Genomic DNA, 13,637 nt, shown 5'->3' on the forward strand with positions numbered 1-13,637 from the left:
AATTATTAGATTAAAATATGCCTCACAGACACTCTATAGCCTTTTTGGGGGGTCTGGAAGCGTATGCTTTCAGATAGGATACAGCTGATCAAAGGCTTCTTGCAGATCTCGGTAGTTGCCCTACTCACAGGAATATAATTTGGGAGCCATTCAGAAATGCTGAGCTGTCCAATCTCTGTCGAAATTTTCTTCCTGTGGCCTGGTTTGGTTACCCCAATTGCCGTGAGATCCTAGAACAAAGAATAGTAGATACGTTATCTACTACCAACGAAATGCATTTAATACAGTCTACAATGGGGAGCAAAACATCTACGCAATGTCTGTCCTGCAATGTCTCTTCAGGGAAAATGGGCAAGTCCTTATACATCCCGAGTGATAATTTTGTGGAGAAACTCAAAGATACTTTCCCACCTTTGCCTGGTCCTCTAATTATTTTAATTATTTTGTTTACCTCTGGAGTCATGCGGCTGATTGTTGGCACGTCATAACCTGCATTCAGAAAGTTGGCTGTATAACACTCCAGCTGGAATTCGCATAGCCAGTTGTAAATGGCTGCGGCATCCTGCAAAGAAAAGAAAGAAAAGCCCCCTTTGGAAAAGACCGCTACATTCTTATTGTCCTTTGGTTATTTTACCAAAATATTAATAGTGCACTTGAGTGTGTGTATTAAAACAAACAAGAACAACCAAGCAGAGGTCACCCACCTCTAATTTACCAAATGGATAAGGATCATAGGAGTTTTACGTAGTTGAAAACGCAAGAGGACAATAGGTTGCCTGTTTTTGCTGTAATTTAAGCCCCACTTTTTCTGAGTGTTGGGCCGCTCATTAAGCCCCGGGTAGGGGCGTCTATTCGAAAGTAGTAGACTGTCAGCACTTGGGCCAGATTGGACTTAATGTGAAGCTTTGCCATTCATCGGCATGCTTGGCTTGCACTTATTTAATGGAAGTAATACAATTTCTCTTGATAAAGTGAAAAGATATGAACTCATTGTTGTTCTTTGGAAAGTCCTCACAAATGGTCTTCAAGTGCACTTTCCAAATCAAGACCGGAGTCCAGAAAGTGCAATTTAATATTTTCAAATTTACTGATTTATTTCCAGCTATTAATAATATGGTTCCTTGCAAAGATCTGAGGGAATCTAACTTTATTATGTAATTCTTTTGTTTACTGCTGCGCTCAAAATAATAATTATTAGCAACATTTTCTTGGGAAGAGGGATCTCTGCCCTTGCGCAACTCTTTATAGTAGCCGTAGAAACATCTGCTGTCTTTAGCATTCTACTCTCTCTATTCTGACAGCAAAACCACAAAAAGAGACCTTGCCAGGAAAGGTTTCTCGCCCAACTAGACCAGGGGTAGGCAACCTCGGCTCTTTTATGACTCATGGACTTCAACTCCCAGAATTCCTGAGTCAACTCTCTATTTCTTTAGAGTTGAAGTCCATGAGTCATAAAAGAGCCGAGGTTGCCTACCCCTGAACTAGACCCACTAATACAGCATGCCTCTTTGCCAACACAACTCCAGAAAAGATGAAACTCATATTTGTCTTAACATACTTGCAGCCCCAGCACTGCATTTGTTATTCCTCTACTTTGCACTATTACTCCCCTGCATTCTTTCAATTCTTCTGTCCGTTTTCTAATTCCAGGCAAGAGTGGCACCAGGTGATTTTTAAGGAATCTTGGGGAATACCTGATATCAACATTTCTAAGGGTTGTCTGTTCTTTGAACCAAGAAATTACAATACCTTCCCTTCCAGGAGCTGCTCTGGGCGTAAATATTGCTGGGAGAAGATCCTGTCGTTGGAGAAATTCGGATGCACTTGTGTCCCTGCAAAGAATCAAAGCAAAATCAGAGCAGACAACAGAGCCTTGGAAGAATCAATGCAGGACATAGTCATGCAAAAAGGCCCGTTGCTACATAACATTTCTCTGTTTGAACAGGGCATGGAAGAGAATTGGAAATCCTTACACTGTCATGGTGGCACTTTCTGCATTTACACCCATGGAATTCACCAACAGGGAATGTACTTTATTTACATTTCTGTCCTGTAATTTTTTTTAATTTTAAAATCCATCTTTTCTCAAAAGCTACCTGAAGCTTCTGAGGGGACGGGAGGCGGGGGGAAAGTACAATCAAACAGTATATTCAGTTTCATTTTAAACAATGTATTGTTTTAAAGTCAATTCTCACGTGCTCTTGAATTTCAATTTTTCATTGCTCAAACCGAAGACATTCAGGCATAAATTTTCATGGAGATTTGGAGCAGCCTTCTGCACCATACCTTTCAGAAGTATTGAGCTTCTCCTGTCATAGTTTCCAGCCAACATGGCCACTGGGAAATCTGGGAGTTGTAATCCAACTCATTCAGAGGTTATCAAGAGCTCTGATGGCGCAGTGGTTAGAATGCGGTACTGCAGGCTAACTCATTGCTCACTTTAGGAGTTCGATTCTGACCGGCTCAAGGTTGAGTCAGCCTTCTATCCTTCCGAGGTCAGTAAAATGAGGGCCCAAATTGTTGGGGGCAACATGGTGACTCTGTAAACTGCTCATAGAGGGCTGTAAAGCACTGTGAAGCAGTATATAAGTCTAAGTGCTATTGCTATCAGGCTGGGAAAAGCTGTTGTATAAAAGCAGCATTTGACACTGCAAGGTAGATAGCAAGAGCCCTGCTCTAAGTCTTAGACATGTTCTCCAAAGCACCTGAAGGCAGAACAAGAAGCAACGGCTGGAAACTAGTCAAGGAGAGAAGCAACCTAGAACTAAGGAGAAATTTCCTGACTGTTAGAACAATTAATCAGTGGAACAACCTGCCTCCCGAAGTTGTGGATGCTCCAACACTGGAAGTTTTAAGAAAAGATTGGACAAGCACTTGTCTGAAATGATATAGGGTTTCCTACCTGAGCAGGGGGATGGACTAAAAGACTTCCAATAACTCTGTTATTCTGGTAACAAATTAATAGCACAGTCTCCCTGCCATGCAACCTAGCTGAATGTTCACCTCACGCAAAGCTTGTATTTGTTACCATTAGGAAAGATGCTCTGTTTCCCCTTTCCACTTCTGTGACATCTACTCCTCTTGTCTCAAGATGACAACATCTCCACTTACCCAAGGAGATGGTTTGTCCATTGTGAGAATTTGAACTCAGGACATGTTGCTGCAGATCCTCCCCACCAGGCAAAAGTGGCTGCAAATATGAGAGTGAAGAAGAGCCCACAGTCATTAGTATGCCAGACATAGGATTCTTTCCCCCTCATACTCAAAGATTTTGCATATAGCATTAGCAAAAGCAAATGGGCAATTAATACTGATCAGCCCAAATGCCACACAACTGCCCATTGGTTAAAAATATTTTAAGATCAGAAGGTAATTTCTAGCCCTTTGGGATTTTAGAGCTATCCAACTGACTGTTCTTTTAATTTCTCCCCTGCAGGTAAGTAACACTGATCTACAGAAGCTCTATCATTTTCAAAACCCAAGTGGGAAAAGAAAGGGAATGGGAATGCAAACCATCCCCAATTCATCCCCAAAGTGGAAGACTACTGTCTCCTCATACCCAGTTTATTACATCAGAACAAAACACAGCACTGCTTTATGTAAAAGGATCACAGGGTTATTCCTTGGAAATTTTGTCAGATACAGCACCCCTGTCCTTTCAAATGACTGCATACAATGACATACAATTATGGCTCTAATTAATAAAGAACGTCCTTCCCCAACCAGCTGCCCTTTAGTCTATTCAGATTATAACTCTCAGACTTCCCAGGCAATTGCTATCTGAAGCCGAGAACAAACATAATACAAAGTATTATTATATTTTCCATAGTGGGGAGTAATGTAGATGGGGAGGAGCTGGAACCTGAACAGATATATAGCCTCTAGGCAAAGAATTACAATCAGCTCTGTCACTTAACAGTGCTTAAATCAAATTTTGAGCTCTGATGTCTGACAAAGGTCTTAAAGAAAACTGCAGTTCAATTTTTTTGTTAAATGAGAAAATGCTCCCACATCTCATCTAGCTTGGCCATAAAAAGCAGATTATCTCTCACAATTGATTTCTTTTTAGTTTTTTTTTTGTCACAAGTTACCCATTAGCAAATTGTGAACCTGAGCATAAGCGCCAAGTGAGATATAAGCTCTTTAAAATGAGAATGGCTTAAAGGCAGTGTCACTTGAGTGGAAATATATCACAATATCATGGTCTGGTCCCCAGAACCCTGCTAATATCCAGACCAAGACCAGGAAGAGGCATTCAAGAAGTGGATCCTGTGCTGCTGGGCCCCATCAATGAAACCAAGCCAGCAACCTGCCCAGACGTTCCTGTCCTAGACCCAGGAACTCCTCCACACAGCCCTTAGGAATACAGCCAGCGTCTGAAAAGACAAGGGTGCTTGGCTTTGTTAAGAGACAGGCAAAGCAGGCCAGGATTAATGGGCTGAACGGTCTTGTCAGACCAGGGGTGCCCAAGTAAATTATGAGACTGCTGATATTTGGAGGGCAATTATGACAGGTTGCTGACCAAACTCAAAATGATCACTTTGGATACATTATGCAAAGATCTTCTTAAGAAGTCTCATAGAAAGAGAAAGTAAAAGGTGTTGAACAGCAAAGTGGATGGACTCAATTACAACAACACTGGGAGCATCATGGGAAGTTCTGAAAGGTCAGGTTTGGGACACAACATCTTGGACAAGGCCTACCCATGGTGGTTAATAATGAAGACCAATTTGAAGCCATACGTGTGTGTGTGTGTGTGTGTGTGTGTGTGTGTGTGTGTTTGCTTTCAAATCAACGTTGATTCCTCACAATTAGAAACAATTTGGTCTAGTGGCTAAAGCACCTGTTTTAATTCTGCCTTAAGTGTGAAAGCTAACTGAGTGGCTTTGGGTCAATCACTCTCTTTCAACCCAACCCGCTTCATAGGCTTGATCTCGTGGGAAAAATAGCAAGAGCAAGGAGTATTTTTTTTAAAAATTCCATTTATATCCCGCCCTTCTCCGAAGACTCAGGGCGGCTTACAAGCTTAGCAGTAGCCTTCACTCTATGTATATGCCTGCTTATTAGGGCTTTCATACACCCCCCAAGCGGCATTATTACAAAGTCAGCTTAATTGCCCCCAACAATCTGGGTCCTCATTTTACCTACCTTGGAAGGATGGAAGGCTGAGTCAACCTTGAGCCTGGTGGGATGCGAACCTGCACTGATTGCAGGCAGCTGGTGTTACTTAAGGAGGCATTAGCCCACTGCTCCACCAAGGCTCCACCAAGTATCAAGTCTGTTCACCACATTAGCTTATTTATAAAAATAATAAAGGTGGGATAAAGCATTCATTCATTTATTCGTTCGTTCCCTGTTCTAGTCTCTAGCAGTCTTCTTGGCAAGGTTTTTCAGATGTGATTGCCCTTTCCAACTGCCTAAGGCAGAGAGAGTCACTGGACCAAGGTCCCTTGGCTGGCTTTCTGCCTAAGGATTAGAATTCACAGCCTCCTGCTTTTTTTAGTGTGGTGCTTTAATCGTTACCCCACACTGGCTCTCCTGATGGCATATAATCCTTCCATAAAAGGCTGCAGGAGCTATGGCAATCAGTGAATGAATTCCATTCTTAAAATTGTCAAGGCCTTTCCTTGGGATTTGGCTTTATGTGTCTTTAAATTCTGTTACACCCCTGCCGTGTTGGATGTTTTCTGCTCTTCTGATGAATTTATCACTTTGAAATCAACTCCAGCCAGAAAAGCACTGGTATTGGGTGAACAGGAGGTGAAAATCACAGAATAAAAGTTTCTCACTCTTTTGCGCGCACACACAAAAATGACTATTTCCTTACCTTTACATTCTCAATGAGGATTCCCATGAATTGCCCATTGGTACCCTCAGTACTTTGACCACTACCAGCACTTCGGATACTGCCAATACTGCCTTCGCTGCCCACACTGTTTCTGTCACCTGCTGGACAGGGAGGGAGAAATTTCAAATGGCATTTTGTGGAGAGGAAGAGGGGAGAGACTAAGTTTTTCTTCCATGAGAAAGAAAATGTTAGAAAAATGAAAGAAAGCAATCGGTAGCAGCAAGTTTCACAGCCCTGCAGGCTTTGTCACGGAGCACACAAAATTAAAACCCCGGTTTCTAAATAGAATTAGAAGCCCCAGTTTTCAAAAAAAGAGATTAGTTGGCAAGCAATGAAGGAATTTAGCTATGTGACCCTTTCCTTACGTCAGCCTCCACTTTTCCTGATTCTGACTCTAAATCCACCATACCAGGTTATTTGAAGGAAGATGCAATAACTAACAAGCAGGCAAGCAGAGCAAACATGCTTGGGTCTGCTGATTTTGCAGGGATGCCTAGGAATGTCAAACTTGCACGTGCAGATGGAAGGAGAGAAAAGTGTGTCACTCCCATTAGATGTGTGTGGTAGACGTGGGTGGCATAGCCATCAGAAGTCTGCCCTGATAGGTAAAACTGCTCTTAAAATAAAAGGAAGAAGAAGCAAATAAATGTACCTTTAGTGGGGTTACCAGGTAGGGTTGGAAGTGTCCACAGATGTCTACTACAAATGTAGCAGCACAGTGTAGCAGTGTAGTAGTGCAAGAATGGGCAACTGTTGATGAACTGCAATTCTCAGCAACCCTTGCCATTGGCTAAGGAAGCATTCAGCAATTTTTGGAGCACAGAGGCACACATTATCCATCTTTTGAACAAAGACAGAGGCAAGAATGAGGCCCCAACAGTGTTATGCATGCACACATACACCTGCACGTAAATCAATCGAGAACAAATGGGGTTTGCGTGAGTGAGGACGTGTCTCCAAAACTAAATACTCCGGTGATAAATATGATGAACCAGACATCTCCCTTCTTCCTTGCTGCTTCTCTCCCTAGCCTGTGCTCTCCTAGGCTGCAGTCAGGCAGCCTGACTGGTAGGAAGCCTTGCCCAGCCCAGCCCAGCTGTAACCCTGACCTGGGCTCTCAGGTGCTGGAGCTGTCCTAGTAAGAGTGAGGTGGCCCCAACCTGTAGGGAGGCTGAGAGGTGCCTGTGGCGGAGAGGCGTCGGTATGTAGTTGTAGCCCACCAGGAGGGGTGGCTGTGGTAACCTGCAGTCCCTTTGCATGGCTCTGGCACTGATGTGTGGACACCGTGCGGGAAAGAGTCAGGCCTGCATGTAGAGACAAAACATGCATGTCAGAACAGAGCGCATGTAAAGGTAAGGCAGTGGACTGGCCTCTGCGTGGCTGATCTTTCCAAGTGGGACACACTATGGAGGACTACACCACACGGACAAAGAGGCCGTTTTAGAGGACAACTTTGGTACTCGTGGAGTATGTATGTTCATCTAAAGGTTTAAAGCGGATTATTTATCCATTACCTAGATGCTTCCAGAATGCTCCTTTAACAAAGAGTTTCAGCAGCATATAATGGATATTAACAGCAGAATCAGAATCCCTATACAGGTAGTCCTTGACCTATGGCCCTTGGTTCAGCAACTGCAAAATTACAACGGTGCTGAATGAATTATGACAGGCCCTCGGAATTCCGGCTATCTCAGCACTCCTGTGGTCATGTGATTGTGATCTGGGCACTAGGCAAATGGTTTGCACTTATGATTGGTTGCAGTGCCGTGAGTTCACATGGTTGCCATTTGCAATCTTCCCTTACAATCAATGGGCAAGCCGGCAGGAAAGGTTGCAAGTTGTTGAGGTAAGTCTCCCCCACTTGTGCATCCTCCTCAGTTCCTGTCCTTTGTGTTAGCCACTCATACATTCTGTGCACCCTCCCTGACCTGTGCCATGCCCTCGCGCACCCTCCCCAACCCAAGCTGCACCCCACATACCTTTCCTCACCCAGCCACACCCCTGTGCACCCTCCCTGACCCGCACCATGCCTCTTGTACACACTCCCTGACACATATGTTCACATACCCTCCCTGACCCTGACTGCATCCTCCCAGACACCCTGTCCCCACACCCCTGCATAACCTCCCCATCTTGTACAGTTCTTGGGCACGCTTCTTGATCTGTGCTGCACCCCTACATACAGTCTCTGACCTACACCCCCATGCACCCTTTCTGATGCACGCTGCCCCCCTACCCATCCTTAGCAGCCTGTATCACCTGCGCTGTGCCTCTTGCACACCCTTTTTGTACTCTCCCTGACCCATGCTGCACTTTTGTGCATCCTCCCCAATCCTCACTACCTCTCGCACACTGACTCACACCCACTCCGACACTTGCCATACCTCTCCTACAAACCTGTGCACCCCTCACAAAAATAAGAGATCTTGCAGGGTTTTGCATTTAAAACCCCCAACCTTTTTTTCTGCTAGAAGCAATAATACAATAATAGAATTTGTACCATTTATTTTTTTTAATAAATGTCTCCAAATTTTAATTGCTTAAGAACATGAACAAGTTTAAAATATGAGTATTTTACTTTGCTAGGTATTCAAATACATTAAAACTGACATCGGTAACATCCATCTATAGACTGAAGATAATTAGATATTTGCAACCACCCTAAAACAACATGAGTGGACCAGGTGAATAGCTAAATTACCTATAAGGCTGTATTTGCATCTCTGCAAGTTTCCCTTTGATAAATGATAGTTTGTATTTATCTATGGATAATGCCATATTCTATTTTGGGGGAGATTTTGATGAAGGGGAATGACTAACAATATAAGCTTTATCTGTAAGGTCCCATGGAAATACAGTAAACTGAAGTCTTAAATATCTGGAAGTCATCAAGTTTTCTATCCTCTTATTTAGTATGTACGAAGTGACTCTGGGCAGCAAATAAATGGGCACAAGCCTTTTCATGTTGAAAAGGTGGTACAGATACGGGGGTAGGGAGTAAGGAAGGGGAGGTGAGTCTCATATAAAGCATATGCTGAACTTGCCCTCAATAACCATGGCTTCGAATTGGCAACTAAAGACAGAGCAGGTATTGCCAGGAGTAACTGTGGTCGGAATAAGAGGCTACGAGATTGATTTATTTTTTTAAACAAAGCAGTTGATGAAGCCATGAAAAATAGGGTAAAAGGGATGTCCTGGAACATGGAATCGCAAATGTCTCCAGCTTTTTCCTCCACCCACCAATCACATCATTGGACTCTCGTGAAACTTTCCCTTTATAACCCTGGGCCAACCTGTCCGCTTGCTGATTACTTCTACAATGGATGGAGGAAAATAGCCAACTCGGTCAGTGCCTTTCTGAGCATCGTGGATATGGCCCTTCCACCGTCCATCTGCATGCTGCTCCAGGACCTGGCCAAAGAAAAGAAAAGAAAATTCCCATCAGCAGGTTGAAAAAGGCAAGAAGGTTCATTAAGTCTAATTTCCTGCTACGGTAAGCAAGATTTTCTAAGACTTGGCATGTTGCATAGTGATGGATGTAAGCCTGGGGAAACCTCTGTTCTTCAAAGCTAACCTTTGCTGTGAACTTGCTAGCCATTTCCCTATTTGTCTCCACTTACAAAATGGGAGTAGGTGCAGGTAGTCCTCTACTTACAACAGTTCATTTAGTGACCATTTGAAGTTACAATGGCACCGAAAAAAGTGATTTTTCAAACTTACGACCGTTACAGCATTCCCTTGGGTACATGATCAAAATTCAGACGCTTGGCAACTGACTCATTTTTATGACGGTTGCAATGTCCCGGGGTTTACGTGATCCCATTTTGAGACCTTCTGACGAGCAAAGTCAAGGGGGAAGCCAGATTCACTTAATAACCGTGTTGCTAACTTAACACTGCAGTGATTCACTTAACAAGAAAGGTTAAGAAAGCTCGTAAAATGGGGCAAAACTCACTTAACAGCTGTCTTGTTTAGCAACAGAAATTTCGGGCTCAATTGTGGTCGTAAGTTGAGGACTATACAGTAGTCTAGAACTATAGAACTGTTGTAAGGATTAAAATGAAGTAATTGTGTGTGTGTGTGAGAGTGATTCTTTTATTTTAGTTTTGCATCGTTTATGCATTAACACTTGAAAGAAGTAGTAAATAAAAATAGAATACAATGGAATTAAAAACTAAAGAAATGCTTCATTAGGATTAGACCAAACTTGTCTTGTTCTAAAGGCTAAATATTTTCTTTTAAAAAAAATGAAAGCTAAGCTTGTTACCTGAATTTTATACCTGCACCTAAAACTGAGATTCGTCACTCGGTACCTCTGCAAAAGTTGTGCCACACACAAAATGCTATGCTACAAAGTATATTATTTAATGAATCTTTCTTTTTGTACATTCTTCTTAAAAGCCCTTGTTGGCATCCAGAATATATTGCCAACTGACATCCGATTATAATAATATACTTTTCCCCATCTCCTATAGTAAGGATTTGCTGCTTCTTTTAAGACAAGTCAAAGTTGTATTTGTTCTTTTTCTCAGGATAATAATGAAGCCCTTCCATGACAAAAGAAGAGGGCATAACGAAGGGAGAGCGATGAGGGAACGCTTTAGGGGAGAGGGATAACCATGTAAGATCTTGAATGATTTCCATCAGTTTCTCACCGTGATGACATCTCCAGCACGGATGTTAAGAGCTGTTGGATCGTGCAGATTCCAGAAATCCTTTAAAGCACGGACCTTCAGGATTCCTGATGCCTCTGATGACAGGTGATAAATAGGGAGAGAGAAAAAAGGAAAGAGAGGAGACAGAAATGGGCAAAAAAATGCCAAGGAACCAGAAGATGATACTGTTACTTACAAAATAGATTCCACCCCCCTGTTTCCCACATCTTGCAAACTCTTCAAGCAAGCGGTATATTATTTCCACCCTCAACTTTCTTATAAGATTCAGAGTCAGCAGTGGGATTGAAAAACCTACAGGTTGTTCATTACTCCCACTCTCACCAAGAGCCTTCCAGCCAAAGTCCTTTCAGATTGCAGCAGATGATCTTCTAGCTTCAGGGTCTATGGGGATTAGTTTTTCAGTTTGCTCACCTCGTAAGAGCTGCTTGATGTCCTTGCTGGCATGTGAAGTGGTGAACTGGTTCACAATATCCAAGGCTGTCTGGTTGTAGGTGTTGCGAATGTTCACATCAATGCCTCCCTAGCAGAGAAAAGATGAAATAGAATGAGGAGAAAGATTTTTTTTAAAAAAAAAACTATGGAAAGAGGGTATCTGCAAGACAGGGAAAATATTTTTTTTCTTGAGGTAGAGAATTGTGGAGTCCTTGGTGCTCTTTGAGCTTGTTTGCTTGCAGACATTTCATTACCCAAGTAACTAACATCATCAGTGCATGGTTGATGTTACCTAGCCAGGTAATAAAAGGGCCGGCAAATAAACAACCAAGCTCATAGTACACTAAGGATTTCACAGTTCAACCCTGAGCCACAGATATACTCTTCTACTGGTAGGGAACTGTATTCTGATCTGAGCCTCACAGTTTCATCACTGGCTTAATTAAAGCCACGAGTAAGCATTGGTTAGGTAACCTGCATTAGACAGTGTTGCTTAGATGACATTGGTTAGACATTGATTCTGACACTTCAGGACTTTTTAAAATGTTCCCCTATTATCGGCAATTATTCTTTTCTCTCACTGGCCCCAAATCCCAGAATATGTACATTCATACAGCAGCGGTATGACAGGGAGTTATTTTTATTTATTTTATTTTTATTTTAATTCCATTTATATCCCGCCCTTTCTCCGAAGACTCAGGGCGGCTTACAAGCTTAGCAGTAGCCTTCATTCTATGTATATGCCTGCTTATTAGGGCTTTCGCCCCCCACCCCAAGTGGCATTATTACAAAGTCAGCTTATTGCCCCCAACAATCTGGGTCCTCATTTTACCTACCTCGGAAGGATGGAAGGCTGAGTCAACCTTGAGCTATATGTAAGCTGGCATATGCACGAAGGATTTATCTGCATGAGGAAGAATCATATTGGGGCTCTGCATACGATTGCCAAACGCCATGTTGGTTTACTCAGGAGAGCTCGTTATGCCTATCTGCTCATGGTCACGAAGATCACGAATCCAGCTTTATGGTGTACTGTTGTGTGCAAACTGCTTCCTGATCTCACCTGCAGTAGGAGGCGCACCACTTCCGTCTTGCCATACAGGGCAGCTTCATGCAAGGCAGTGCCTGTTTTTGTCTGCCTGTTGATCTCAATTCCAGCTTTCAGGAGTTGTCTGTGCGGACAGCAAAATAAACAATGAGCACCAGCAGACCAAAAATAGTCAGGCTGATTTTAGGTCAATCATTCTAGGAAGTGTAACAAAACCTTGTTGTTTACTCTAAACTAGCTGCGGGCTGGGTGAAAATAGGAGATCACAGATGAAGTCAAGAAATAAATTCGGAGGAAGCTTTTGTACTACAAGAAGAATGTACAATGGATGTGGGTGCCCTATATAGTAATGTGTTTTAATTTATGACATAATTAGGCTCAGACTTAAAAGATGGTAACTCAGTGGTTGCTACAGCTGAAAAATCCAAAATGCACTTAATTGCTGTTTCCTCTAAAATACATGACAGAGAGAACTGGCACAGTTCAAAACCAGCGCAGATTGGAGTTACTAGGAATAAATTACAGTCTGGAAAGGTAAGCGTAAACTGTAAGTACAAAATTACTTATAACTTTTATTGGCCAGAATGCCGAGCTGCAAAAAGGGAAGCGTTAGGATAAGTTTTTAGGAATTGGAAACTCATTGATAGTCCTCCCAGCTCTTTAGCCTCTACAGCAGACATGTCAAACTCGCGACCTCACGTGACGTCGTGCAACGTATCGGGACGGTTTTGCCATTGCCGGTGATGGGGTGGGCACAGCTTCCGGATGATGCGTCCGGCCCGCGGGCCAGCAGTTAGACACCCCTGCTCTACAGCATTTTATTAGTCCTTTGGAACAATGCAACATCACAATGCATCATTCTTATAAGGATACTAGAGAAAGGAATGCTGCTATTGGCAGATATATTTTGCTAACAAACGATTTGCTACCACTTCCCTTCCTCTAAGTCAGGGCTAGGCAACCTCGGCTCTTTTATGACTCATGGACTTCAACTCAGGAATAGCATAGCTGACTCAGGAATTCTGGGAGTTGAAGTCCATGAGTCATAAAAGAGCCGAGATTGCCTACCCCTGCCCTAAGTAATGGCCAGCAGTAGACTCATCTAGTAAGACAATTGCCTTTACCCATCTTGGAAGTGCTTAGAAAATTACCTGATAATCTCCTTGTGCCCGTTCTTGGCTGCCAGGTGTAGAGGTGTAGTGTAGTTGGGGTCGCTTGTGTCTTTGAATTGTCCCTCAAGTAGAGTCACGCACATATGGCTGTTTAGAAGCAACTGGGCTACCTAAAATGAACAGGGAATGATACAATGAATAAAATGCAATAGGCAGCCTACCTGACCAATGATAATTCATTGACAGACCATCTATTCAGCAGTGTAGAACATCTCATCAAGAACATTCAGACTCTCCTATCTCCCTGAAATATAGTTTCTTCCCAATTTTGAGATCTGGTCGGCTCTCCACTCCAATGGCTTTCCAGAGTCTCTTGCGGAATATTGGGCGGAAGGACACTCTCTGGGGACCTACCAGTTTTGCCTCTGTTGTTCTTCTCGTATTGTTTCCGTATTATAATCCTTATGACACCATTTGCATAATTTTGTTTTTAATTATATGGGTTTCATTCTTTTTCCCCA

The 13,637-nt window shown here is 42.8% G+C and overlaps 1 protein-coding gene across 2 annotated transcripts in view; it reads right to left on the bottom strand.

The window, feature by feature from the left end:
* The window catches only part of CASKIN2 (CASK interacting protein 2), a 114,867-nt gene that overhangs the window by 16,271 nt on the left and 84,959 nt on the right, over nt 1-13,637 (bottom strand). The window contains exons 7-16 of one of the 2 annotated variants that reach the window (XM_081320406.1): nt 13,156-13,286; nt 12,020-12,128; nt 10,936-11,044; nt 10,504-10,598; nt 9,142-9,259; nt 5,828-5,946; nt 3,112-3,190; nt 1,750-1,832; nt 452-562; nt 129-230 (exon numbers count right to left, since the gene is read on the bottom strand). In XM_081320406.1, coding sequence (XP_081176532.1) covers nt 129-230; nt 452-562; nt 1,750-1,832; nt 3,112-3,190; nt 5,828-5,946; nt 9,142-9,259; nt 10,504-10,598; nt 10,936-11,044; nt 12,020-12,128; nt 13,156-13,286 — 1,056 coding nt within the window. Of the gene's footprint in view, nt 1-128; nt 231-451; nt 563-1,749; nt 1,833-3,111; nt 3,191-5,827; nt 5,950-9,141; nt 9,260-10,503; nt 10,599-10,935; nt 11,045-12,019; nt 12,129-13,155; nt 13,287-13,637 lie in introns of both variants that reach the window. The other variant, XM_081320405.1, reaches the window with a different exon arrangement.

The sequence above is a fragment of the Vipera berus genome, assembly GCF_964194415.1.
Source record: "Vipera berus genome assembly, chromosome: 2".
Classification (NCBI taxonomy): Eukaryota; Metazoa; Chordata; class Lepidosauria; order Squamata; family Viperidae; genus Vipera; species Vipera berus.